The following is a 26,233-nucleotide window of genomic DNA, read 5'->3' as shown; positions in this document are numbered from 1 at the left end:
TATAAGATGGGCAACATTACTGTATATCTTTTTTTAAGTCACTTTCCTGTTTCATTATGGAATGCTATTAGGATTGTAAATAGCATAAAAAAAGAAAGTAAGATTTAAGCTTGGTAAAGAAATAGAGAAAGATGTTTTTGCCATATCACAAGCATGGACAATAAGAAAATTCTGAGTTCCCATTATGGGATTGTGGCCAAAATCATAATTCAAAATAAACACTACAAAAAAAATTCTAGAAGGTACAAATTATCCCAAAGTGCGTGTTTTGTAAATGTTGCTAAGTCTTAACTTTCGTGAAGCAGAATAAAGCGTATTTTAAGGGAAATGAGAGTTGATAGGAATGATAAGAGCAGCCATTTGAACAGGCATTGAAGAATTTCATCAAAGTTCTTCAATACAGGGTTTTCATTACAAAATGCAATGGCAAGGGATTGGTGTCAAGGAACAGGATAACGGAACAATTTCCTCATAAAAAATAAAGGGGGTAAATTTCTAAAGAAACTGTGGTGTTACATTATTGGGGGGCATTGAAAGATAATTTGGCATTTTGTATGTAAAGAGTTTCTTAACCCTTTAACTCCCATGAGTGACCAAGACAGAACTTCTCCTTACAATATCAATACAACATCAACCGGATAAGTGATGTGAATAAAGGAAAATATCAATTTGGGGATAATTAGTTGATCTAATACTAAATTCTCTGAACAAAAATTACAAGAAGTGTATGGTTGACAGTAAGGAGAATTACAAATTTGATCTGGGAGTTAAAGGGTTAAGCTGACTTTTTGAGTGCTAGCCCTTCGTCACAAGCCCTTCACTCTGACTAAGGGCTTACACTCAAAACAACAACTTTTGAAAATCTTTATAGAGGCCAATTTACATTATCAACTCCATTAATAAAATCAAATTATCTTGTAAACAAAAGATAGCTCCGACCATTGAAATCTGGATAGAGAATTCCCCTCAGCAGCTCGAGAATTCTCTGATCTCCAATGCCAAATTTACACCTTCTCTATGCAGCCAGCACCCCCCCTACAAAAAGACAGATTAGATTCTTGTAGCCTGTTCCACACTGTCAGCTTGTGGGTACAAGAAAAAACTGAAGGCCTTAGCCCCCCTTCGAAAGGCATAGCTAGGGGAGGGGGGGAAGGACCTGTGACCCCCCCCTTTGAAAGCCTTTTCTTATCATATTGGTAAAACACAGAGTGGAGGTTAACATGACAATCTGGTGAGTACCCTGGATTTGACGCAGTGTAAACTCCCTTTCAAAAAATCCTGGCAACACCCCTGCAAGGCAGAATACTGAAGCACATCTTGGGAATTAGAGAGTTAAAAATATTAAATAAAAGACATACAACACTACTTGACATTCAAATTCCAACGCATTTATAAACTTGCTGAACAAACAATGACTTACAATTTACAAACTGTTCCCTTAGGTCATCATTTAAAAGAACTGTTATACCCCTGTGACAAAGTTCCAACTTGCAAAGAAATCTCTCCACACAGTACATTTCACATCTGATCACACCTTCTGTAACTTTAAAAGGACCAACCAGTCATTAATCAAGAGAGTTAATTGTTCCTAGGGGGCTGCCACTCCTCGATCTTTGGCCGGGTAGTACTGTAAGGAACGTATTCCAATTTGGTGCCTGTTTTGTTAGTTTCGTGAGCCTGAATAAACTTCCTTTCCGCTGGGGGTACTTTCGTGGGAGGGTCATCTGTCATGTAGTGCATCCAACGATGCCATTCCGCGGGAATCTGGCTGGCATCGAAGGTGTAACGATCCACGTAAGGGTAAACAACAAAACGATTTCTTCCCATGAAGTACGTGTTGTTTTCGAAGTACTTATTTCCATATTTGTCTGTTCCAATCAGAGTTCCTGTACGAAGATTTGTCTCTCGTAGAATCCTGTAAAATGAAGCCTTCCAGCCACCAGCAACTTTAACAGCATTTAGCTCGGCTCGAATTGCATTTAAAAAGTAGGACATCTTTGCTAAAAGCCAACAAGCAAGATGGCTGATATTTTGCTTCGCCGAGCGCAGATGGTTCTGGGTAATCTTCTATTGACAATGATCAGCGGATAATCATTGAAGAGTAATGGCGGACAGCGTAGATCGAACGTAGCTCAGAGATTCTAAGTTTTGTCATTTTATTACCCGAGGTTGCACCTTATACTCTTCAAAATGGTATGTAAAATTTGAACTTGTGGTTTTTTAGCTTCCAGGTATACATTTTTCCCTCCAAGGACCACTTTCTTTTTACCTGGTATTCTAAAGATGTTTTTCATGCTGCATGTTTTTCTCAGTGTGTAAACGAATCATTCATTAACGGTTGTTTGTGTTCCTCTTTTAAAGGCAAGAAACGCAGAAAAGGCTATGTAAGTTTAATATTTAATTTTTATGTTAACTTCTGCACTTACGGAAAAGAGATGAATCATTGAAATACTTGTTCATATCTAATTACATTAAATGGAATTCAGTGAGACATGAATTCAAACCTGCTAGGTATACATGGGGATCAATTTAGTAATAAATATGTATCGTTCCTCTAGGACCATGCTTGCTCGCTGGTATGACCTTCAAAGAAAAGAAGCAGGCAAGGGGATCAAGGTAATAGTTTCACTATGTTGATATTAAATTAGTCAGAGCTTTTATTTTGCTTTCTAGCCAAATAACCTCTATGATTACCCTTACTTTACTCAGATTATTTAGCTGATTCAGACAAGAAATTTTGTTACTTAATTAAAAACCAGTCAATGCACAACCTCATTTGAAGAGTCCTGCTATAGCTCGAGTCAAAGCCTTTTTTCATTCTTGTAATAAGCTCCCCCTGATGCAAGCCCCCCCCCCCACTATAAGCCCCTCAAGATATGTGCCCTCCCCTTAGATACAAGCCCCTCAGTTTATAAGCCTTCCTAAAACCCATTACAAAGTTATGTAAGCCCAACACTTTTCAGCAGCAGTTTACAGTATTAGCCCATACACTGCCATTATGTCAAAATACTTGCAACCATAATCAGAATTCCTTTACTTGAAACAATGATTCTTAACTAATCTAAGGGATAGCTAACTTTTGACTGAGACCCTCAGTTGAAAGAAACTGTCTCTAACTTTGAGAACTTTGAAGAAAATGTGTGACAAAAAAATTTAAGAGACCTTCAGGTTTTCAAGGTGCTGTTCACAGTATCCAGTTGTGTCTTATCCACAGACTTTTTGTACTCAGTTGATTCATACTCAAATTCAGACAATTTATACCTACTTTGATTTGGTTCATACCCATCCAAATGTCAATCACAACTCAAGCTATCTCATGAAATACCTCCTGTCCTATTGCTGTGTACAGACCCCCACATTGTTCAGTTTCAGGCCTTACATATGGTGGTTGGGCATTCAATATGGATGCCATACAAACAAAACCTATGTAATGCAAATGGTATTGCTGTTTAACATAAGAAACCAACTTTACTCTAAACAAACTTTTGTGAGATGATTGATATAATTTTTTTGACATGATTACATTTTATCTTTTTAATGGTGGATTTATCAGGAACGAAGACCATTTCTAGCAACAGAATGTGATAATTTACAGGAAGCAGAAAAGTGGAGGCAGCAGGTTTGATGACAATAATCAGTGCAGTTGAACCTCAATTATTTGGACTCATAGGAACTGGGTTGAATAGTCCAGATAATCTAGAGTCTGGATAAGAAAAATCTAATATGAGTATTGATGAACCAAGATAAAAGGACAGTCTCAAACTATTTTCCATCATTTCCAAAATTTGCCAAGCTATTTACAAAAACTGTCTTAAAAGCTGTATTAATGTTGTAGCGTCAACATTTTTTCAGTGCATCTGTTTTGCTTGATGGGAAAAAATTTTGGATCCAGAATGAGAGTGATCAATTTTTGTGATAAAATGGAACTAGAGAAGCGAGTCTAGCTAAATAAAAGATCTGGAGCATCAAGGCCTGGATAATCAAGTTTTAACAGTACTGTAAATGTATGAAAAATATTTTGCCATGGCACAAGTTGAATGTGAAAATGAAGTATTTAAGAACTTGGTTCTTTTTTTTTTTTTTCGGTTAATAGATCATACGAGAAGTTGCTAAGAAAGTTGCCCAAATCCAAAATGGTAAGTAAGAGAGCTTCAGTCATACAACTATACACACTTCCACAGTCATACAACTATACACACTTCCACAGTCTGTCCTATCTAGAATTTGTTTTCACATTATTCTACCATGATACTGAACATGTCACTTATCTACAGCTGGCCTTGGTGAGTTTAGAATCCGTGATCTAAATGATGAGATCAACAAGCTTTTGCGAGAAAAGAGGCATTGGGAGGATCGAATCAAAGAGCTTGGTGGGCCAGACTATGGTGTAAGTAGACTTTCTGTACTTTTTTCTCTTTTGCTGTATAGGCTTAACCCTTTACATCCTAACCTGAGGTGCTGACAAGGAGAATTTGTTTAACAATCAAGAGCGTTTAACAATCAAGAGCTTTTTCAGTTGGTGATCGTTTCCTTTATTCTCATTACCTTAATGTATTATTCAGAGGTGACATTGTAGGGAGAAGTTAGATGCGAGTCATTCTTAAGGGTTAAAGTACACAACACAAAGTAGAAAGTATACTTTAAATTATAATTTTGTCAAAATCAAAATTTTATTCAATAATGTGTAATCATCACATTTAAGAGCTTGGCAAGCCAGACTATGCTGTTAGTGGAATTTCTGTAACATTTCATTACTCTTTTGCTGGTATTTGCTCAAATCATACTGAACACAAGGTAGAAAGTACACTATAAATAATAATTTTGTCAAAACCAAAACTATATTCAATAATGTGTTGTTATTGAATTTAAGAGCTTGAAGGGCCAGACTATAGTGTAAGTGGACTTTGTCTAATTTTTTTGCCCTTTTGCTGTATTGGCTTAAACCACCAGTACACTATAAATTATAATTTTGTCACAACTAAATTTATATTCAATATAGTGTAGTTATGTGCAAACAAAGTCATTATGCAAGTGAATGTGATAGACTGATATTTACAATTTTTGCAATTTTGTACAATGCATTACATATTATTTCATAAAATTTTGTCACAGTCAACCAGTTTCAATATACAGATTATTATAGTTATACTGAAATAGAGTTATAACACAAGTCCGATCAAAGATGTAAGTTAACATACTACATATTACATTTCATTTGAACTAAATAATTATTATTGACAAGTATGATTTTTAATCATGACACTTGATGAAGCACATTTTTCCAAAGTTTCTATTTTATTTAATTTTTATTTTTGAAACCACTTATTATTTTAGAAGTGGACTGTCTGTTTGATTTTAAAAAGTGTGTGCTGACTCTCTATGTTTTACCAAAAACTGATCATTTTCTTATTTTCTCAATTTTTTTTTCTTTCAGAAAATTGGACCAAAGATGCTGGACCATGAGGGAAAAGAAGTACCTGGAAATAGAGGATACAAGTGTGTTTTATACTTTTTATTACATTCATTTTGAAATCACTGTGATCCTTGCAATCCCATTGGCTCTCATCAGTGTAATTTATTCATGAATCATACCATTTTTTGCTCTAAATCCCATCTTTTTCCCAGCCATTGGGAAACCTTAAGTAAAACACAACAATGCATCAGATTTCGAGGTTTGTTTATGGTAACCAATCAAATTAGAGGACTGAGAAAGAAAGACAACTTTTGTAACCTTTAAAAAAACTACCTCAGTACTGGATAATAAGATATCCTGTAGTTGAGGGATTGAATTTTGTGTTTTCAAAATGGATATAATCAAGATGTAATTGAACTTTGTGTGTTGCAATTTTGGTCTGAAATCATACTTGTGATTTCAAATAAAAATCATGCTGTGCACTTGTTGGATTTTGAAATTACAGGTATGATTTCAGACTAAATTGCACTCCCCTCAGTTCAAGTACCATTGTAAATTCCTCAACCTCTAAGATCCAACTAGCTATTCTCCCTACAGAGTGCCTTTCATTTCCTTGTGAACAGAAAAAGGAGAATATCAGAGCTGTCAAAAAGAGCCGGTAGCCAGGCAAAATGGCCAGCTAGCTGCCATCTTTAGGTGGCTACTTTCACCTCATTATCCCATTATGGCCAATAAAAAGCTCATACAATTACTAATTGAAATACCATTGAAGAAATTTCTAAAGTATCCACTTCCCAGTTTTGAGTGGAACTGAATACAAGATTTACTGGTGTACAGGTTTAGTTGGGTGAATCAATTACACTTTCAGAATTTGCTTAAAGGCTCTTGCAAACTTTGTGGAATGCCTTCAGGAGACATTTGAAGCTAATAGTTTCCCAAATTTCCCAAAATCTAATGGCAGACTGAAAGAGTCTCATTTTAAAAAGATTACGTATTGGAATTATAGCCAGGAGAATTTGCATATTTATTTAATATCTGTTAAGAGTCAGTGGGATGCACAGCAGCAGTAAGTGCACTGGACTCCAGGTCGAGAGATCTGAGTTCAAGACCAGGCCAGGTCACTGTGTTGTGTTCTTGGGTAAAATACTTTCCTCTCACAGTGCCTCTCTCTATCCAGGAGTATACATGGGTAGCTGCAAATTATCAGGGAAGCCTGATGAAATGCTGGGGGAAACCTTGGGATGGACTAACATCCCAATAGGCTCAAGTACAGACTTTTTTTAAGAGTTAAATGGCCACCAAGACACTCTTCAGTTTCAATAATTGTGAGTTTGATGCTACCTGTTATTTTAATTAATTTTTGCTTTTTGATACAAGGTATTTTGGAGCAGCCAAGGACCTCCCTGGTGTCAGAGAACTTTTTGAGCAGGAACGTAAGTGTTAAATCATACAACAACTAAAACAGAAAAAATATGTTTCATTGTAACTCCTAATCTGAATTCTCAGTGGTCACTGAAAACCTTTTTGTAATTTTTTTTGTTTTGTTTTGTTTTTTCTTTTACATTACAGCACCAGCACCACCAAGGAAGACTAGGGGAGAATTGTACAAGGATGTTGATGCAGACTATTATGGCTACAGGGATGAAGATGATGGAGTGCTGGTTCCCTTGGAACAAGAAATTGAAAAGGAAGGTAGGTCAACAGTTATTTCTGGAAAAGAAACATTTAAATCTTCAACCCTAAATGTCTGATCATTTAAATAAAGTTTATAGCCGTTGTTTAACAAAACTGCGTCCTAAACAATCCGTAATTTAGCTGAACCTTTTATCTAAACATTTATTTTTGTCAACAGTTTTAAAAGGGCCGAACATTACCAATGGAAGGAGATTTGTTTAATTAAATCAATCTTCTTATTTAGAAAGGCTGAGGCTTACTGATTGCATAGAATCATGATTTAAGTTAAATTGGCCTTAAGGGTGATAAGAATCTAATTTCTCCCAACAGTTGCATCTCTGATTGAAACAGTAAGGTGATTAGAATAAAGGAAATGAAAAAAGCTTAAAATGCTCTTGATCATTAGACAAATTCTCCTTGTTAGTATCACAGGAAATTTATAGAGAACAGTGTGGAGAATATGCATGCTGATGTTGGTGTTTTTTTTATTTTCTTTCTTTTTTGTTTGTATTTCAAAAGCTATCGCCCGAGCACTAGATGAATGGGAACAGAAGAAAGAAGCAGGAGAACTGGGAACTGAACAGGAGCAAGAGGAAGAAAATATATATGCTGTCACAAAAGAACAAGAGGTGAAGCAGACTAATTCCTGCATGAAAAAAAAAAAGTATATCAATCTATCACTCTAAGACCTATCACTCATGATAAATAATTTCAAAAACTGTGATCTATGCTGCTAGGCCACTTTGAATTTTACATTTATATATATTTGATATCTTCTAAGCTTAATTTACAAAGTTCTTATACTTTGTTCACTTATTTATTAATTTATCTATTCTGTACATTATGTGAATAAGTAAGTGTGAATAATTTTAACTTTAAGTAGCTTTAGCATATTTTAATGCATACGCAGTGTCCCCAATTAGTTTTCTTCAAGTGAAATACTATTTACACTTTAATATAGTCCTTCATTCATCAGTTTTTAATTGATTCTTGATTGAGCAGTTTTCGATTAAGTATTAAAAAAGCAAAACCAAAGTAAATACATTAACTCCATCAACCCTTTCACTCCTACGATCTCCTTCGAAATTCTCTTTACTGTCAGTTATACGATTCTTATGATGTTACTTTGGAGAAGTTGGTATTGCATCAACTAATAATCCCTAATTGATATTTTTCTTTATTCTCATCACTTGTCTGCTTGATATTGTAATGATATTGTGGGGAGAAATTCTGTCTTGGTCATTTATGGGAGTTAAAGGGTCAATTAATCAATGAGGACTCAAAGCTAGAGCAGGCAACCCTGGTTGAAGCGCGGGAAAATGCGGGTGACTAACTTGGGATTGGTTTTAGTTTTGTATTTGGCTGGTAGACGTTGTGGTGCGGGTTTTCTCAAGCAATCAGAAAGAAATAAAGTAAAACCAAACCGGTTCAGTATTCACTTTCATTGCTTAATTGAAAACCGCTGAATTAATCACAGGTCGCGTTGGTTTTGCTTCGGTATCCTCTGTAATTGGTCTAGAGAGTTCTGTGCCTTATCTTAACCAATCAGATACAAAACTTAAGGCAGGCGCGTCTGAGTCGCTCACGTTTTCCCGCGGTTATGGCAGTTTGCGTTTATTTTCAATTATCCTCTCAAGTTCTCATGGGTACCGTGATGCTTTCCTTCTTTCCGGTCGTACGTCGTTATTATTATACTTTTAACTTTAAGACGATCAAACCAAAAGCGGTACATTGTTCACGCTTTTGTTCAAATACTGACAAACTATTCTAACTTTCTTTTATTCATTTATTTGTTTATCTACATATTTACCCCTTTTTCCGTACAGGATAGCGATGATGATATGGAAACAGACCAAACTGAGGAAGGAAATCAACCATTTGTTGCTCATGTTCCTGTACCATCACAAAAAGAGGTTTTAACACTAGCTTGAATTTTTTTTTTTGTAATTTTTTTTCAATTTGTGACTATCTTTTGTTTGTCGTCGTCTTCGACAAAGTGTCGTCTTCGGTAAATTCTCGTCTTTGGCGATCTCTCGTCTTCTGCAGAGCTTCATCTTCAGGAATGCCTTGTCACGAAGCAGCTTTGATTTCAATTCCTTCTTCCATTTTTTGTCCAATTTAACAAAGTGCTGTTTTGCTCTTACAGGTTGAGGAAATGCTCGTTCAAAGAAAGAAAATGGTACGGCTTTGATACTCTCAACTTAAAAACTGCAATTATTTTATTTAGTAACTTTAATTTACGTGTGACTTTTTCTATATTACATTACCAACGTTATCATTTTTATTTCAGGAACTTCTCGAAAAATACGCCAGCGAGACTCTTATACAACAAAGCCAAGAAGCAAAAGCTCTACTCGGTCTTTAACACCATGCGTATTCATTTGTTTACAATATCCAACTCAAAGCCGAAGGAGTCTCCCACAAAGGTTACTGCAATTAATAACAGGTCAAGTGACATTTAAAGTTTTCATGGCAACCAAAAAAATGATTGACGTGAACAACAAAGCCTCGCTCCCGTTTTTTCTAGGCCGCAAAAACAATGGTGCGTAGGATTAGGATGTGAAAGGACTTGAAAGAAACTCTATCAAATAAGCAACTTGTCGCATAAGAAGGCGTGATATTCCGCTGCGATTGGTTGTTAAAAGCCGACCAATTACAGAAGAGAAGAATACCGCATAACCACTCGATTTAGCTGTTTGTATAAGATCGGGAATATACAGTCGAAACATCGCTATCCACATCATAAATTACTCCGTCTTAAGACAAACAATTATCGTACTTGGTTTTTATTGTTTCTTCACCACGATCAACAAACGCAATCTTTCATGGAGACATTGTAAAGTATTTGTAAATGAAGAGAAGTTCGCATGTGTAGAATGAAGTTTATATCAAAACATTTAAGAGTCACTGAAGTGTATGGCAAAGCACTTTCATATGTACGACCATATGTAGAGTTTTTACCCTTTTAAAGCTCAACATCAGTATGCATATTCTTCATACTGTGCTCCATACATTTCCTAGGGTGCTGATACCTCAAAGTGTGATTTGGAAGTAATTTTGTGAGGAGAAATTAGATGCTGGTCTCTCCAAGGGGCTCAAAAGGGTTAACCAAGTCACATGAATGTTTTTCACTTCAGATCATTAAGCTAACTCTCCTAAGTGGGGATCGTTCATGACTTCAGGGGCTAATAATAAGAATTTGATTATGCATCTAAACAATGTACAGGGCATGGTTAGAGGCGTCCAGGGGGCCCATGACCCCCTCCTGTCAGGGGGATTATTTCTCTCAACTTCAGACTTCAGTGTGGTAGGTAATGTAGCAAACTCTTACCCCACCCCCCCATCCCCTCCTTGAATAAATCTTGCTACTACTCAAGTCCTATTCACTAATTAGTAAATCTCGTTGCCTGATGCATGGCAGTGTGTCGTTGTAAAACTGTAGGGACAACGATATAGCGTTTGTTAGTAGGGGTTGAAAACGATCAATTTTAAGTGATCTTGCCTATACAAAGATAATCTGGCAAATAGGGTATCAAAATTAAAGATTGCTCTGCACTGTGTCCAAACTCCAAAACAAATCGTCAGAAACTATAAAAAGAAACATCCAAAACTTATAAACGAAGGAACGGAAGTCAGTTAATTAGGCGCTAGAACTTGAAAACGAAGCGCCGGCGCCTGACATCGCTGAGGTAATGTTCGTTTGAGTGATCACAGTCATACTACTATAAAAAGCGTTGTGAGTGACCGTGTCATTTTCTCTGAGAGGGGCCCCTTATTGCATAATTAGGTAGAGCGAAAGAAAATGTGGCGATATTTTCGACACTCACAATTTTTTTTCGTGGGACATGTCATTTCAGTCGAACTTAATAAACTTCTTGAATGATCTTCGTTTTCGCGTGGGCGACCTGTAGGCGCCGTCACCCCCGAATCCTAGGCATCACTACTCAGCCCCCCCTTCCCCCTAAACACGCTGAACTCGGAGACGTACCACTGACTCGTAGATTTAATAAATCATCTTTCCCTTTCCGTTTCTGGTGGTGACTTACATTCCTGTCCTTTTTTGGCAAGTCTCTGACTCTTCCTTGAACGAAGTCTGGGCACGAACTGACATATGTAAATTTGAACAGTTGGCAGCGAACTAATCACAACTTCTCATTAGGGCCGTTAATGCACGGGTAGTTTTCTGCTAATATTAACTTCTCATGTGATGAAATCAGCCGACCAGGATGATTCCTTCGACTATCTTTTCAAAATAGTTTTAATCGGTGATCCAGGAGTCGGAAAAACATGCATTGTACAGCGGTTCAAAAAGGGGACTTTCGTCGAGCGACACGGCAGCACAATTGGGGTCGATTTTACAATGAAGACAGTTCTTGTTGACGCAAAAAAAGTCAAGGTAAGGGCAAGAGTAGACTAAATAAAAATCGCATTTGTTTCGACCCGAATGACTCGGGTAGCAAGCGGCTAAAACTCCCAGAGTTTGGCGTCTAAATATCCATCATTTATTTATAATTTCCAGGGAGTCAGTACACTCAAGTTAAATGTGCATAAAAATATAATTTCCAGGTAGTTAAATTTATCACCTTATCACCAAGGAAGATGTTACGCTCAATTTTCTGTGAAATTTCCACCGTCTTTTAGCCATTTCCCATATATATATGCAATCGCCAAAGCTCTTTGTTTATCTTCTCAACCTTCGTTGTAGACAACGCGAGTTAGTCCGACAAAGGTTTTAGAAGAAAAAAATTTTTTCAGTCAGGGCGAACTTCCTTAACCGATCGATTTTTACTCTCATTTTTGTCAGGCATTTCGGGTATTTCGATTTGTAATAAGTTGTACAAAATAGAACGATGACGATTTTAGCACAATACAGTTCGGTTTGTGTGAAATACATTTCAAGTACACAGACCAAAATAGCTAATGGTTTGTTACTTTATCTGTCAAGAAATAAAAAATAAATAGTTGTTATGAGGTAAACTTGACATTCTCTAAATAAGCTTAAAATTAAGCAACTCTACAATAATTTTTTTCGTTTTCTTTATGTGGAGTCCCAGAGGATAGTTTCCCAATATACAACAGTTTTGCACAACACATGCAGAAATGTCGGTTGCCTGTTGTTAATAATTAACCGCAACTTAAATAACCAAATGTTACATCTGATCTATAAGTAAAACGTAGAGAAACAGGAATGCACAACACTCATTCATAGAATGGCTCAATCCAGACTGTTGCATATAACTAAAACCTTCTGAAATACCCAAAAGACCATGAAACTGACAAATGCTACATGCACTTCTTGAAGTACCCAGGCATGTCTCTACAGTTTGGATAAGAAATTAGTTATTTTTGGGTGTTTACACACCCTAGACCAAACAAAAAGAAAACTGAAGGCAAATGACAATAGAAAACATCAACAAAACAGTGTGATTTTATGTAAATTTCTTTGGAGAAGGGGATAGCTGAGGCAGACTGGTTGTTATGGATGTTACTGTCTTCCAGTGGTTTTCAATTTTTGTTGTTATTTTCCTTTTCAACATGTGGTTTTCTGTTGTTTACTTTTCAGTTTTGGCTTATTAATTTTCCAATTTAAACTGTGCAGCCTGCTAAATTCAAAAGTTTGTTTGAATTGAAATTTTCCTCTCCATTTGAACCTGGTGATATAATAAATATCTTACAAATCTCATTTTCTTGGTCTGTACTATAAGTTACAGAACCTTGTATTTTTCTGCTGGAATTTATGGCTGTAAGCTTCATGCCTGGGCCATAAATCCAAGCAGAAAAACTTGGTCCATAACTTTCAATATGCCGGGAACAAGAGGACCAGGTTAGGGAGAGATACATAAATGTAGTCACTTTGTGCTGATGAAACTCTCACAGGACTAGCTTTCTAGCATGGGAGCTGACTAAACCATGAAATACAGTCAAATGTGTATTAAACAGTCACCTGTGGGGAATGGCAGAATGACTGCTTAAAACAGGTTGACTGCCTTATACAGGTTCTTCAGATGAGGAGTAATATAAAAAACAATAAAAAAAAAGCACCATTTTTTGCTGTTATTGACCACTTAATGCACAAACACTTGCTCAAAAATACTACCAACATAAATTTTGAAAGAAAAACGTGGGTGAAATTTTACTGGAAAGATTATTCTTAGTTTTAATAGAGTGGTTTCACTTTAACCCTTTAACTCCCAGAAGTGATTAAGAGGCAACTTCTCCCTACAATATCTATAGACTATCTAGCAAATAGGTATTGAGAATATTTTGATTTATCACATAGTTGTTTTTCTTGATTTAACACCAAATTCTCAGAACTAATTTAGAAGGAAATGTGTAGCAGCTAGAGAGGAGAATTAACAATCAGATCTTGGGAGGTAACGGGTTAAGGGACTACTCAATACTGGTGGAAGACAATGCAAACAGGCTTTTGGGACTCACTCCAAGGTGATCACTACTGTGTAACCCTTTACACCCTAACATCAGTATCCATTTTCTCCACACTGTTCTCTATACATTTTCTATGGTACTGACAAAGAGAATTTGCTTAACAATCAAGAGCTTCTTTAGTAGGTGATCATTTCCTTTATTCTCATGACCTCAATGTTTGTTTTAGGGGCAATACTGATGGGAGAAAATAGTTACTTATCACTCTTAGGGGTTAAAGAGTCAATAGAAGTGAAAATTTCAGTGATTATGGGGAAGTAAATACTGGACCACTTAATACATGGTGACTGCTTTATATGGTGCCATTTAATGAAGGTTCACTAACATCTTGTACTAATTCTGCTGGATTTGATTGTTCCTTTCTAGTTACAAGTGTGGGACACTGCTGGCCAGGAAAGATTCAGAACAATTACTCAAAGTTACTACAGAAGTGCTAATGCTGTTGTAATAACTTACGACATTACCAAAAAAGATACTTTCAAGAATGTTGTGCGATGGACAGAAGATGTGAAAAAATACGCTCCAGCTAATGTTATTAAATTACTAGTAGGAAACAAAACAGATATTGCTGAAAACCGGGAGGTCACCCTTGAAGAGGCACGGTCCTGTGCTGCACATTATAACATGATTGACACCCTTGAAGCTTCGGCAAAGGTAATGTTGGTGATTTTGAACTTTTAAGGGTTCTCTGTATTGTAATAAGATAAATATAATTATCTTTGATAAAGAAGCAAATTTTAAATGAAGTGCTCTTTGGACAATCCAGAAACTTATTCACTACATGTACAACTTCAGCTTCAAAACAAAATGAAATACATCAAGGATTTTTTTTATCTATTTTTTAGTCCTCTGGGATTGTGATGCTCAAAACCAAGAGATATATTTTTATGAAATTTGTATTCAGACTAAGTGTTCCTTGTATACTGACTTGCAGGATGCAACAAATATTGAAAATGCGTTCATGCGGGTTGCAAGAGAATTGAAAAGTCGTTACGAAAATGGCTCTCAACTTCAAGCAAACATCATGGATGATGCTGTGATTTTAGAATCAAGAAGTGTAGACTCAAAGTGGTGTGGTTGTGGTTGAACAATCTGCCGTCCTGTTAAAGAGTTTTGAGCTAGAATATTTAGATATTAAACAGTTGAGTGTTTGGTGTAATGTGTCAAAACTGCAGCAGCACCAAAGCATTGGCCTCATTCAGACTTAAACAGATAGCTCCAAAATCAGATGTTTTGAAAATAATGGTGTACACATAGCATGTTTCAATTGCTTTTATCATTTCAGTGGTAGACTATGAGCAGCCCCAACTTTCCAGTGAAGTCTACTGCACAAGTAAAAAAAGTCAGTTAAAAAGAATTGATGTTAGTTCGCCCCACTTAACTCATGGAGCAAGGTGCCCAAAAAAATTTTTTTTTGGTATTTTAAGCAAGGCACCCAAAAACTATCCATTTCAGACTCTGAGACCTTCATCCTGTACTCCCTAGGCTCTTTATGGTGCACTTAAATCAGTTTTTTTTTTCACTGACTTTTTTTGTGACAGACTTTGCTGAAAAGGAGGAAGTGCTTTTAAGCTAGTCCGATGGTATCTACCAATGACATTGTGTAAAAATTATATTTATAAGTTAGTAGAAATATTTCCAATTGAACTTTTCTTGATCTAAGCAAGATCAAACTTTTGTTTGTTTGCTTAGTTCAAATTGTGTCTTACCTATGTTTGTTTGTTTTGTATTATTGGTATTTTACATTTGTGGTGATTGCATTTGTGGTGATTGTGCATGAATCTGCTTTGGGTTTTTGTTGGTAAATGTAATTAACAATGTTATTCTCATTTTTCATTCTTGGGCTCTAAATGTTTTCCTTTGGTTTGCCAAATGATTTGAACTGTATAGTAAAGTTGTCTGTCGAAAGAGTACCAGTATTTGAGAGGGGAAAAACATGTTATTAACGTGTTTATAATTACAAGTTTTTTGCTAATTTCTACCTTTCATTTAGATTGGTTCTACTTCTCTACAAGTGATCTCTTAGAGAGAGATGTCAAAATGACATTTTGTCTCAGAACCTGAAAGATTTTAGATGTGAAACAAAAATATTATTTAATATCCTTCTTTGCCATGTTTCTGCTTAACAGTATATTGCAAGAAACCTTAAAATTGGGTGACACTTGTGGCTAGCTATTGGTGTGATAAATTTTTGTTCTTACTGAATTTGATGTCATCAGTAATTTATTGCAGTTGTAGTTGGACATCTTCATGAAATGTATTTTTATTTTATTTATTATTCCAAATGGAATTCTACATTGTAAAATTATTCTGTGATTACCTCTTCATAATGTATAATCATCAGTCAGGAACTTGTTAGTTTTTCAGTTAACCCTTTAACTCCCAGAAGTGATTAACATGAAACTTCTCCCAATAATATCCATACATTATTCAGCAAACAGGTAATGAGAATAGTCAAACTTATCAGGGAGAAGCTGCCATCTTGATCTAACACCAAGTTCTCATAACTAATTTACAAGGAAATGTGTAGCAATGAGAGGGGAGAATTAACAATCAGATCTTGGGAGTTAAAGGGTTATTAATGACAAATTTGCCTGTTACAAGCTTAACTTAAGGTTGCAGTTTTCTGCTATTTTTGCCAACAAAACAGGAAAAATCATTTCTTTAATGTCTGGGTGTGCAAAATTAGTTTTATGGTTCAGTCACTAGAGCAAATAAAACAGGCAAAAATTTGAAGTCTCCAGATTAATGCAATAACTAATTGTACAATACATGATTATAGAAACTATTTTCATAAATTAATCTAGTACTACAAGTTGGGAGCACTTGTGGAAATGTCTGGGACATTTCATTCTAAAGACATGGTAAACTATCATTAGGTTATTAAAGTGGAAAAACTTTGTCAATTTTACTAAATGTTAAACTATAACTTCACAGACCTACTAAAAGATACAAACTGCCTGATACAACTTGTTTGTCTTTGATATGCATTATACCAGCTTGCATTCCATTGATACTCTTGATAACTTCCAGTATTAAGTGAAAATTGACCCAAAGTATTTGTGGCAAAATCTGTTTGTCTTTGGGTGTCAGTAGTGAATGGTGGTTTGTGATAATAGTTGCCAGGCAACAGTTGGTGTGGATTATAATTATTACAATAAATAGAATTGTAAAAATGATCAGCACCTTGAAAACATTCATCACAAAAATCATTTTGACATTGACTGTAACCTGAAGGTCCCCAAAATGAATTTTCTTGAAAATCAAACTGGTCATTTGCAGTGGGATTCTGCAGTTCAGCAGACTGTCCACAGTAATGAGAAAAGCAGCTATTAGCTACATCTTTTGGCTGCCTTTGATAGCATGTTTCAAGAACAGTGTTGTAATTCTGTGATCCTGCATGTGCCAAAGTAGTCTTGCAATGCCAGTTGAAATCTTCACTGGAATCAATTCCATCCTCAATTATATCATCAACTAACAATCTACTTGGTCCAGGAGTGCCATCAAAGACATAGTCTTCTTGAGAATGACCAGAAAAATGTTCAAGGTATCTTTCAAAGTCTTTTTCAAATTCATCCACTGAAGGCATAGAACTCACTAAATTCAATCCATGTTCTTCCTCAGAGGCATCAAATTCCAGACTATTAGAACTTCCTCCACTTTCACTACAGCTGTTGCATATATTCTCATCTGAACTTTGTGTTACTACAGAATTTTCTTCATCTTCTTCTTGGTCTACATTTTCGTCTTTGTCTTCTGATGATCCCTCTATTGAACTCTGACTGACAATTCCATCCTTGTTTCCTTGTAGGCTGCAGTAAAGACCACTTTCATGGTTGGCCTTATTTAGTGTGTCTTTCATATTGTTGACAAGTTCTAACTGCAGATGCAAACTATGGTCTTTGCCAACTTCTAATTTACCTGAAGTGTCTGCAATAGACGGTCTTTCTTCAGATGGGTTAAATTGAGTTGATTGCTGGAGATCAGTTTTTATTTCTGAAACATTCTCCTTCAAATCATTGCATGAGACATCACCCATGTCTGGGAAATTCACCTCCCCAATGGCATCAGTCTCATTCACTTGGAGCTGACGTGAAATGCATCGAGTCTGAATACTTTGAGGATTTTTCCCACCAATGTTCTTCTTGATGCAGTTTTGACCCAGAAACAAAGAGTTCTGAAACCTTTCTTGAATGTAATTCAATGCCTCCTCTGTTTCACTATCCTTTGAAAAAACAATATCATTGTCTGTCTGGAACTTTTCCATTGTTCGCCCATCTGATTGGCTCTCAAAATCAGCGCTCAGAGATATCTTTTCAACCATACTCTCTGCAGACAAACTCTCTTGATCTTCAACAGGAACTTTTTCATCAACATCATCCAAGACCTTTTCATTACTAGGTGCACAGACTTCATTTTGACTTACAGGTGGACTCTCTTGATTTTCCACTACTTCAGATTGCACGAAATCACTTTTCAATATATCAACTTCAATAGATGCTGCTTGGGGAAGTGTTGTTGTAGGATCTAATTCAGTGTTTCCATTGAATGCACTGCTAATGGATGGAGGAATGATGTCTAAAAAAGATGCACCACATGTCAGCAACATCCACCTGATATGTATTTTAAGCATTCTTAGGTTAAACCCTTTACTCCCTAACATCAGTGTGTAAGCTCTCTCGACTGTTCTCCATACATTTGCTATGGTACTGACAAGGAGAATTTGTGTAATAATCAAAGGCTTCTTTAAATTTTTTCATTTACTAGATGCTCATCATTCTTGGAGATTGCAGGGTAAAGTGACAAGAACACTATTTTGATGAACTCCTGCAAAGTACCCTCCATTTTCTAGTTCTAAACAGCTGTCTGGAGATTTTGGGCTCATATTTATTTCTACTGCAACAACAAGCTTGGTTAAAGTATACAGCCTGCTTCAATAGGTTGTTGTTATTGGTTTTTTTTCTCTCTTGAGAGTGGAAAAACAGGGTGCTTGATAATTCGACAAAACCATGACACCATGCACTATTTTTTCTTCTTCTTAAAAGCAACAAGGCAACACATAGTATTAAATGAAATAGATTTTTCACCTGGCAAAGCTTCAGTTGTGATACCAATATTCTCTTCTATTCTCCTGAACAACTTTTCCTCATCCCCCCTGGCTACAAAGGTCACAGCAATACCATGTGTACCTGTACAGAGTGGCAGATAAAAGCCAACAGTTTATTTCAAGGCAACTGGGTTAGCCAACTAGTCAGAGCAGGGAACCTGTGAGTGTTTTAGAACCTTAGTTGTCCTTACACAATGATGACTGACTTACCAAATCTGCCAGCTCGTCCAATTCGGTGGAGATATGTCTCAGAATCACGTGGGACATCCATGTTCACCACAACATTGACATTCTCACAATCTATTCCGCGAGAAGTCTTGAGAAAAAATTTAAAATTTATTAGCAAAATGAAGGATCTGATTGACATTCTCATACTGATCAATGGTCATTTCCTTAGGCTTAACCCTTTGACTCTCAAGATCTGATTGTTAATTCTCCACTCTAGCTACTACACATAACCTTCACAATTAGTTATGAGAATTTGGTGATGGATCAAGATAACATCTTCTGCCTGATTAGTTTATGCATTCTCATTACCTGTTTGTCACAGTGTATGGATATTTTAGGGAGAAGTTTCATGTTAATCACTTAGGGGTTAAAAGGTAAATTAAAATCGTAAGGTCAACAATGTTTTGTCATGAAATATACCTGAACTTGTTTCAATTTGACAATAAAATAAAAGTTTGACATCGAACTTCTAACTAAAACTAACAAAAAAAAAAAAGAAAGACAAGGATCATAAATTAAATGTAACTGACCAGGTCTGTTGATATAAGCACTCTGCATTTAAACTGTTTTAGCCTCTCCATGGCTTTCAATCGCTGGATCTGGGTTTGACTTCCTGAAAGTTGAAGAAATCAATAACTTATCTGGAATATTTTATATCAAAGACACAAAGATACTGTTAGCTGCCAAAACCTCATAATTTTGATTTTTTGTGGAGCCAATTTTATGCTGTTATTGATATAATTTCTGCACAAAAGCATAAAAAGCTAAGAGGGGGTGGAGGGAATTGTCTCCCAAATTTGTGTTCGAACAAAAGGCTTGAGCACTACTACCCAATATTAAAAACTTTGAGTTCTTTGGGAGGACAATAAATGCTGCATTTTTTTTCAACATATACATTTTATGTAAATGTTAGCCTTTTCTACAGTGAAGCTTAATTATCTTTTATCCAAAAATTGCCCAAATTAAACTAAATGACAGATCAGACAAATCATTTGGTAAATGCTACACCTTTAGCAAAATCCTCCATGGCTATACAAACCTGCAATAAAGACAGAGGGCCATCCATTTTGACGAAGAGTATCACAGAGGTTTTGAGCTCTAAAAGGCCAGTTAAAGAAGCAAAAGAACCCAATTATGATGATTATTATAATTTAAAAAATTATTTCATGTGTGCACATCGCATGTGAGATGACAAATAGCCAACAAGGCCTGTAAGGACCAAGTTGGCTATTATCATCTCATGTCCAACAAGCGCAAGGGGAATAATTGTTTGGTGAGAAATGCCTAAAAAAATATAAATAAATGTCAAATTTTGTTTGTAATAACAAACAGAATGCAACAATGTACAAAAACACTTTGTATAGCATGGTATAATGGTTTATAACCCATGATGGCTGAGCCAATGAAAACTCTTGAATTACATAATCTAATGATCTAGTTTTAGACAAAACTGATTGTTTAAAATTTACAAGAGTGGGAAAAAAAAAATATATATATATATATATATTATATACTGGTAATGCTGCTCCTTTAAAAGACATACCTTATCTGGTAGTTTGAAAAGACAAGACATTGTTGAAATGGTAGGCTTGAAAGTAGCTTTAAGAGCCTAGTGACCTACAGCAACAAACAATATGCATACTGATTCAATGTCAGTGAGGAAATTAATAATACCAATCAAATTAAAAACTGCATTGTCAATGATAGTTGAATACCAGAGATATCTAAAAAGAGACTTCCACTGGAGGTCAGTCAGCTATTTGTCAAGAGTAGGTACCTTTCATATGGCCCCTAATCTCTACAATCTAGCTAAGAAGTTAAGCTGACTTTCTTTGGTTGTCATTATTATTTTGTTCATTAATCTGGGCTACATGCAGCACCGAGTAACCTATGTTGTAAATTGCACAGTACTAAGTACAGTTACTGTATGCATACAATTACAGGACATAGTATAGTATATAGTATAGTATAGTATAGTATAGTTTATAGTATATAACATCTACTTTGAATTTTCTATTTCTTTCCTCCTTTCACTTGAACTGATTGCTAACTTAAAAGTAATATTTTTATATATATTAAAGATGTACCTTTTCTTGAAAAGTTTTGTGTGGCAGAGGATGAAAGGGCACCATCTGATAAAACTGTTGGATTCCTGAAGATAGAATATTCACATACTATCTTGAATGCATAAGAAGGTTTTATATAACTAAAAAGGACACCTTTAAGCTATCTTTGCTATCATTGGTTACAAGTAAGTCTACCTCTCTTAGAGACCCTTCTAACCAAAAAAATATAATTATTTTTAAGGTTGCCTTGATGAGTTTTTTTTTATCATTCCTAAAAAGATTTAAAATTTCACAGTACCCTAAATAGCATACAAGCTCCAACCTTGTACAAATGTAAGTTTATTTGTAGAGCAACATTAACCCTTTAACCTCTAAGGATGACTAGCATCTAATTTCTCCTCACAATATCTCCCCAAAATCACACATTAAGGTCATGAGAATAAAGGAAATGATCATCAAATAAAGAATCTCTTGATTGTTTAACAAAGTTAACAAATTCTCCTTGTCAGCATCTTAGGAAATGTATAGAGAACAGTATGGAGAATATTAATGCTGATGATAGGGTGTAAAGGAGTGAGTGAAAAGAAATTTCTCCTTACATTATCAGTGCATTTTTAAGCAGAAAGGTAATAAGAAGAAAGATTTACTGCCAAACTGTCTCAGAAAAAAAAAACAAAAAAGGGTTTATACATGCCTGGCGAGCTTCACATTAGCAAAAGTGCTTACCCTGAAGGGTGGGATCACTTGCATTAAGTCGCACAAATGTTGGTTCCCTCATGTATCTTGTCAGGTGTTTAGCAAGGTATTCTGGGTAGGTTGCAGAAAATGCCATCATTTGCTTGTTTGATGGCAAAGATGAAAATACCCAGCTGCAAGAGATTGCCATATGTTCTTATCAAAAAATCCTCTCATAGGCATTAGTTTTTTGCATGAAGCTTTGAACTGGCAAAGTCTGTCCTGGAGCCTAGTGGCTCACTGGCCAGAGCTTATCCCTGTTTCCTTAGCAGAAAGCAAATTGAGATATTACTGCTCCCCACTGGATGGGAAGTTAGTCCATTGCAAGGTTACCCCCTTTCCTTTTATCAAGTGCAAGCTCCCCTGACAATTCACTAGTACCCATTTATACTCCTGGATGGAGAGAGGCATGGTGAGAGTGAAGTGTCCTGTACCCAAGAACACAACAGGTCTTGAACCCAGACCCTGGCCACGATCCAGAGTCCAGTGCACTGACCATTAGGCCACAACATCTCCCACAAGCTTACCCAAGTGACTGGCATCAACTTTCTTCCTATAGTATCACCCTAGAATCACACGTTAAGGTCATGAGAATAAAGGAAATGATCACCAGCTAAAAGAAACTCTTGATTGGTAAACAAATTCTCCTTGTCAGCACCTTAAGAAATGTATAAAGAGCAGTATGGAGAATATGCATACTGATTTTAGGGTGTATAGAGTTAAACTAAATCAAATAATTTTTTTCCAAGACATCTGTTCTGAAAGAAAAAATATGAGTCACTTCTAAAATTTAGGCCAAAATGTACAATTCTACAACACAGTTAAATGGAATTTTGTTACCATACACTCACTTGATTTGCTCCTGAAAATTGTCCTCCAGAAGTTTGTCTGCCTCATCAAGAATAAAGAGTCGTACAGACTCGGTCTTAAGAAGATAGTTTTCAATCAGGTATTTAACTCTCCCTAAAGACACAATAAATTAAATTGTCAGTTACCCAAATTGTCATCTTTTCTCCTTGAAAGGTTAATCTGTTGAGAACAATCACTAACCAGGAGTACCAACAGCAATATGGCATGATTTGCGAAGAGCTTTCTTGTCATCATCAACTGGCAGTCCACCAATGAACACATGGCAAACTAAGTTCTTCATCTTGCAGCCAATAGCAGTGATGACATCCTTGATCTGCACAGCAATCTCTCTTGTTGGGGCCAAGATTAGCACCTGCAATTTACATGATTGCCTGATTACAGGATTGCATTAAAACAGAATCATTTTGCAGGTTTATGTAGAGATGTGTAGTATTGATTGGTCAAATTTCTCCTTGGTGTAGAATATTTCACTACAATAATTGTTTATTTTCTTTATCACCCATTGTTTTAGGTTAAGGTTATTGCTAGTAGTAAACATGAGACAGCAAAACACAAAATCAACTGGTTTGAGGAGTTTTAAACCAAGGGGAAATTTGATTACAACATAGACTCCCATGTTAGAAACTCAATTTCTAATGAAATACATTTCAGTTGACCTGCGTATCGAAAATTAAGTAGAGTAATGATTCTTGCAGGTGAGCAGCAAGTTTAGACATAATTTTTCCAGGTTCTTTTTCTGCAATTGCTGCTGCAAAGATCATTACTTCACTTGAATCCTAGAACTGTAAGAGACATGTTTACAGTGAGATAAATGTTTTTGCAGTTTGGTAACACCATTTTTGTGTCTGTCTATTTAAAGTTTACAATTTAAAGAATTATAGCTTGAAAAAATAATTTGTTGCATGTTTTACCTGGGTTTTGCTGCTGTCAAGCTGAACACTTTCCAAGGCAATGACACTAAACACACAGGTCTTGCCAGTTCCAGACTTGGCTTGAGCTATCAAATCTACAAAACAAGATATCAAACAATCTCAAAAGGAATTGAATTCTATTTTTTAACTATTAAACTTGGGACTTGCACTCAAATAATCTATATTTTTTTTGTTTCTACATCATGATCTTCCACCATTCCGTCAAACTGAACGTATTTTTGTCGACTTATAGCCAGTGTTGTCAGATTTTCAACGGGAGAAAGACTGACCCTAGTCGATCTTGAAGCGAACCAAAGGCTGGTGCCGCATGCAGAGTGGCAAGCTGGGTTAGTGTAAATTGGATATGTTTAGGATTCTTTGCGGCGATTGATCCTGGGCTACAATTCAGCCAAGACTCGTGTAAAGAGGCCCTTAGGGTTCCAATGTTAGCCTAACCACTGTACACTTACAGTTTTCGAATTTAGCACAACCACAGCAATACATACCCAAGCCACATCTTCCTAATGGAATGGCTTTTAACTGTATCGGAGAGGGTCGTTCGAATCCAGAGGAACTCAGTCCCTTCAAGACATCAGGAGAAAGAAGAAGAGACTTGAAATCCACTTGTTCATCGGCCAAGACATCACCAGTTCGGTGCCTCTCGCTGAACTTATGTGCCGTGCGAATTCGCGGCATCTTTAAAACACGCTTTATCAGTCAATACCAAGATCAGAAATCGGCTTAAGACTTTCAAAGGGCTCCGCTGATCATAAAAATTTCAAAGCATTACGGGTTCTAGCTATAGATTAACCATTCCGCTTTTCATGCGAAACTTAGAAGACGACACTGGACGTCTTATGCTTGCCGCCATGTTTAAATTTACTCGGTAAAAATCTGGGAACGAATGAAATAAAACTCGCCTCCAGTCTGCCTCGAAACGCGACTGATTCAAAGCCTGTCCTCGGACGAATATTTAACGACGATTAGTGGAAGAGTTCAGTGCTATTCGCAATAACCGCCACACAGCTTCGCTTTAGGGCGCCACCCACGCCTTGAGATCTCACGCTAAGAACACCTACCGTCCAAATTTTGGCGAAAAAAAAAATTAAGATATTTCACAAAACAAGAAAAAAAATTGCAATTTTATAATCTTCACAGACACATTTCTTACAGAAAAGAAGTGAAAATATCAAAAATGCTTAGGCTAGAGGCTCAAGAGGAGGAAGCTCTTTTCAAAATGATCAAGCACTAACCGAGATCTTTTATTTCAAAACGGGGAGCATTCATTTACGGAGAGGCTACGTTAGAACTCTTCGAAACTTCTTCGGAAATTTTTGAATATCCTCGGAAACCCTCGATCCTCTTCGGATATGATCGGTCTCGTAAAGGAAACCTCATGCCTTTGACTTTAAGAAAGTTGCCAGGCGTGAAATTGCTTGAGCTTCAATTTTTTTCCTCTTGGAGCCAGGCCAAATACAATGATGCCTATTCGCATTGTTGTGAGCGCCTGTATCACTGTTACTGAGTAAACTTAATATCACGGAGTCAGCTACACCAATTAATTTTTCATTATCAAGGTCAGATTCCTGGCGAAATCATTTCTTCATCAATAAGAAACTCGAGAACAAATCTGGTGGAATGAAGCCCTTTAAGACACTCTGAGGGTTCGTTCATGGTTTACCCTTCCACCTGCAGAATGTTCGCTCATTATTTCATAAATACCTCTCTGTACAAACACCAGATTGTTGCCAAATCTTTCAATAAGAAAGCTGTCACACTTGGCAAAATAACGCGTTGTACTGCGCAAACAAAGGAGGCACACAAAACTGAGGATTGTATTTATTTATTTTGCGGAAATATGGGTCGATCATTAATAGATGTAATTTTTCTCTTGGCAACCGCATGAAACAAATCAAGGCAAATTTGTTACGCTGTCAAGGTCAGCAGTATTATAACAACTTCTTCGTAGCTTCCAGCTGCTCTGAGAAGGAATTTAAAAGCTAAATGAAGACTTTGTTATCCTGAGGTAACTGATAAAAGTTACAATTCTCATAGTTTTATTAGTAAGGATAGGATATGACATCCTAGTATCCTAAGTTACAATAAGTTGGAAGATTTTTTGGAATTGAATTGTTTTCGAGTGTAGATACCCTAATTGCTTCTAGTCTAATGTGTGATTGGAGCAGCACTGAGCTTCCACTTTTTAACTTAAGTCAATATTTATTGAGAGCAAATTATCTACTCGTAGGTGATAACACGCTTACCAAATCGATGAACTTCACACGAATTCTTAGGCTCTCTCGATCATAAATTTGCAAAAGAGCACGGCGAATTTCCCTATCGCTAAACACTCGAAATATTTTTTTTTCCCAATTGAGATATTTTCAGTGCCGTCTATAATGCTTTGATATTTCCGATTAGTCAGTAACTTTTATATCTCTTAATTTATTTTGATAATAATTTTGCCCAACGGTTGTTGGATCAATACTGGAAAATACTATGTCAGTCTCCACGCATCAAAGAGAGGCTGTACCGAATTCATATACCGAAATCAATTCATTGAAACAGCACGATTTGCATTGACAAAGCCCCAAGAAAAATATTTCAGAAAGCTGGGTTATTGAATATAGCTTTGTTTGAAGACAAAAGAGGACGCAAATATCCCTAAAATCTTTTTACAAGTAGTATTGATTCTTATCGGAGGAGTTTGATCTACACTTTAAAAAAATATGATTAAAGAAAACTGGAGAAACTGAATTTCCATCAATGTGAATAGATTAGAACA

General features: G+C 36.1%; 4 protein-coding genes across 4 annotated transcripts; 2 read left to right on the top strand and 2 right to left on the bottom strand.

The window, feature by feature from the left end:
* Positions 1-1,366: 1,366 nt before the first annotated feature.
* On the bottom strand, positions 1,367-2,063 carry LOC113686638 (NADH dehydrogenase [ubiquinone] 1 alpha subcomplex subunit 12). The gene has a single exon (XM_027204286.2). The coding sequence runs from the start codon at positions 1,993-1,995 to the stop codon at positions 1,579-1,581; it is 417 nt and encodes a 138-aa protein (XP_027060087.1). The 5' UTR covers positions 1,996-2,063; the 3' UTR covers positions 1,367-1,578.
* A 2-nt stretch (positions 2,064-2,065) lies between these two features.
* On the top strand, positions 2,066-9,994 carry LOC113686589 (pre-mRNA-splicing factor ISY1 homolog). Its single transcript, XM_089207493.1, has 13 exons — positions 2,066-2,193; positions 2,362-2,384; positions 2,559-2,616; positions 3,554-3,619; positions 4,094-4,136; positions 4,275-4,387; positions 5,435-5,496; positions 6,791-6,846; positions 6,983-7,105; positions 7,607-7,716; positions 8,914-9,000; positions 9,234-9,266; positions 9,378-9,994. The coding sequence occupies exons 1-13, from the start codon at positions 2,191-2,193 to the stop codon at positions 9,450-9,452; spliced, it is 852 nt and encodes a 283-aa protein (XP_089063619.1). The 5' UTR covers positions 2,066-2,190; the 3' UTR covers positions 9,453-9,994.
* A 1,182-nt stretch (positions 9,995-11,176) lies between these two features.
* LOC113686550 (ras-related protein Rab-43) lies at positions 11,177-16,497 on the top strand. The gene is made up of 3 exons (XM_027204187.2): positions 11,177-11,483; positions 13,898-14,185; positions 14,466-16,497. The coding sequence occupies exons 1-3, from the start codon at positions 11,295-11,297 to the stop codon at positions 14,616-14,618; spliced, it is 630 nt and encodes a 209-aa protein (XP_027059988.2). The 5' UTR covers positions 11,177-11,294; the 3' UTR covers positions 14,619-16,497.
* LOC113686549 (uncharacterized) lies at positions 15,774-24,343 on the bottom strand. Its single transcript, XM_027204186.2, has 12 exons — positions 23,955-24,343; positions 23,449-23,543; positions 22,718-22,889; positions 22,519-22,630; positions 21,659-21,801; positions 20,954-21,018; positions 20,410-20,483; positions 19,906-19,964; positions 19,397-19,479; positions 18,849-18,954; positions 18,619-18,720; positions 15,774-18,109 (listed from the first exon to the last, which is right to left on the bottom strand). Exons 1-12 carry the CDS (start codon positions 24,142-24,144, stop codon positions 16,455-16,457), a joined length of 2,856 nt encoding a protein of 951 aa, XP_027059987.2. The 5' UTR covers positions 24,145-24,343; the 3' UTR covers positions 15,774-16,454.
* Positions 24,344-26,233: the final 1,890 nt, after the last annotated feature.

This window comes from Pocillopora damicornis, chromosome 5 (assembly GCF_964200805.1).
Source record: "Pocillopora damicornis chromosome 5, jaPocDami1.2, whole genome shotgun sequence".
NCBI classification, from domain to species: Eukaryota; Metazoa; Cnidaria; class Anthozoa; order Scleractinia; family Pocilloporidae; genus Pocillopora; species Pocillopora damicornis.
This window is presented reverse-complemented; position numbering and strand designations above follow the sequence as displayed.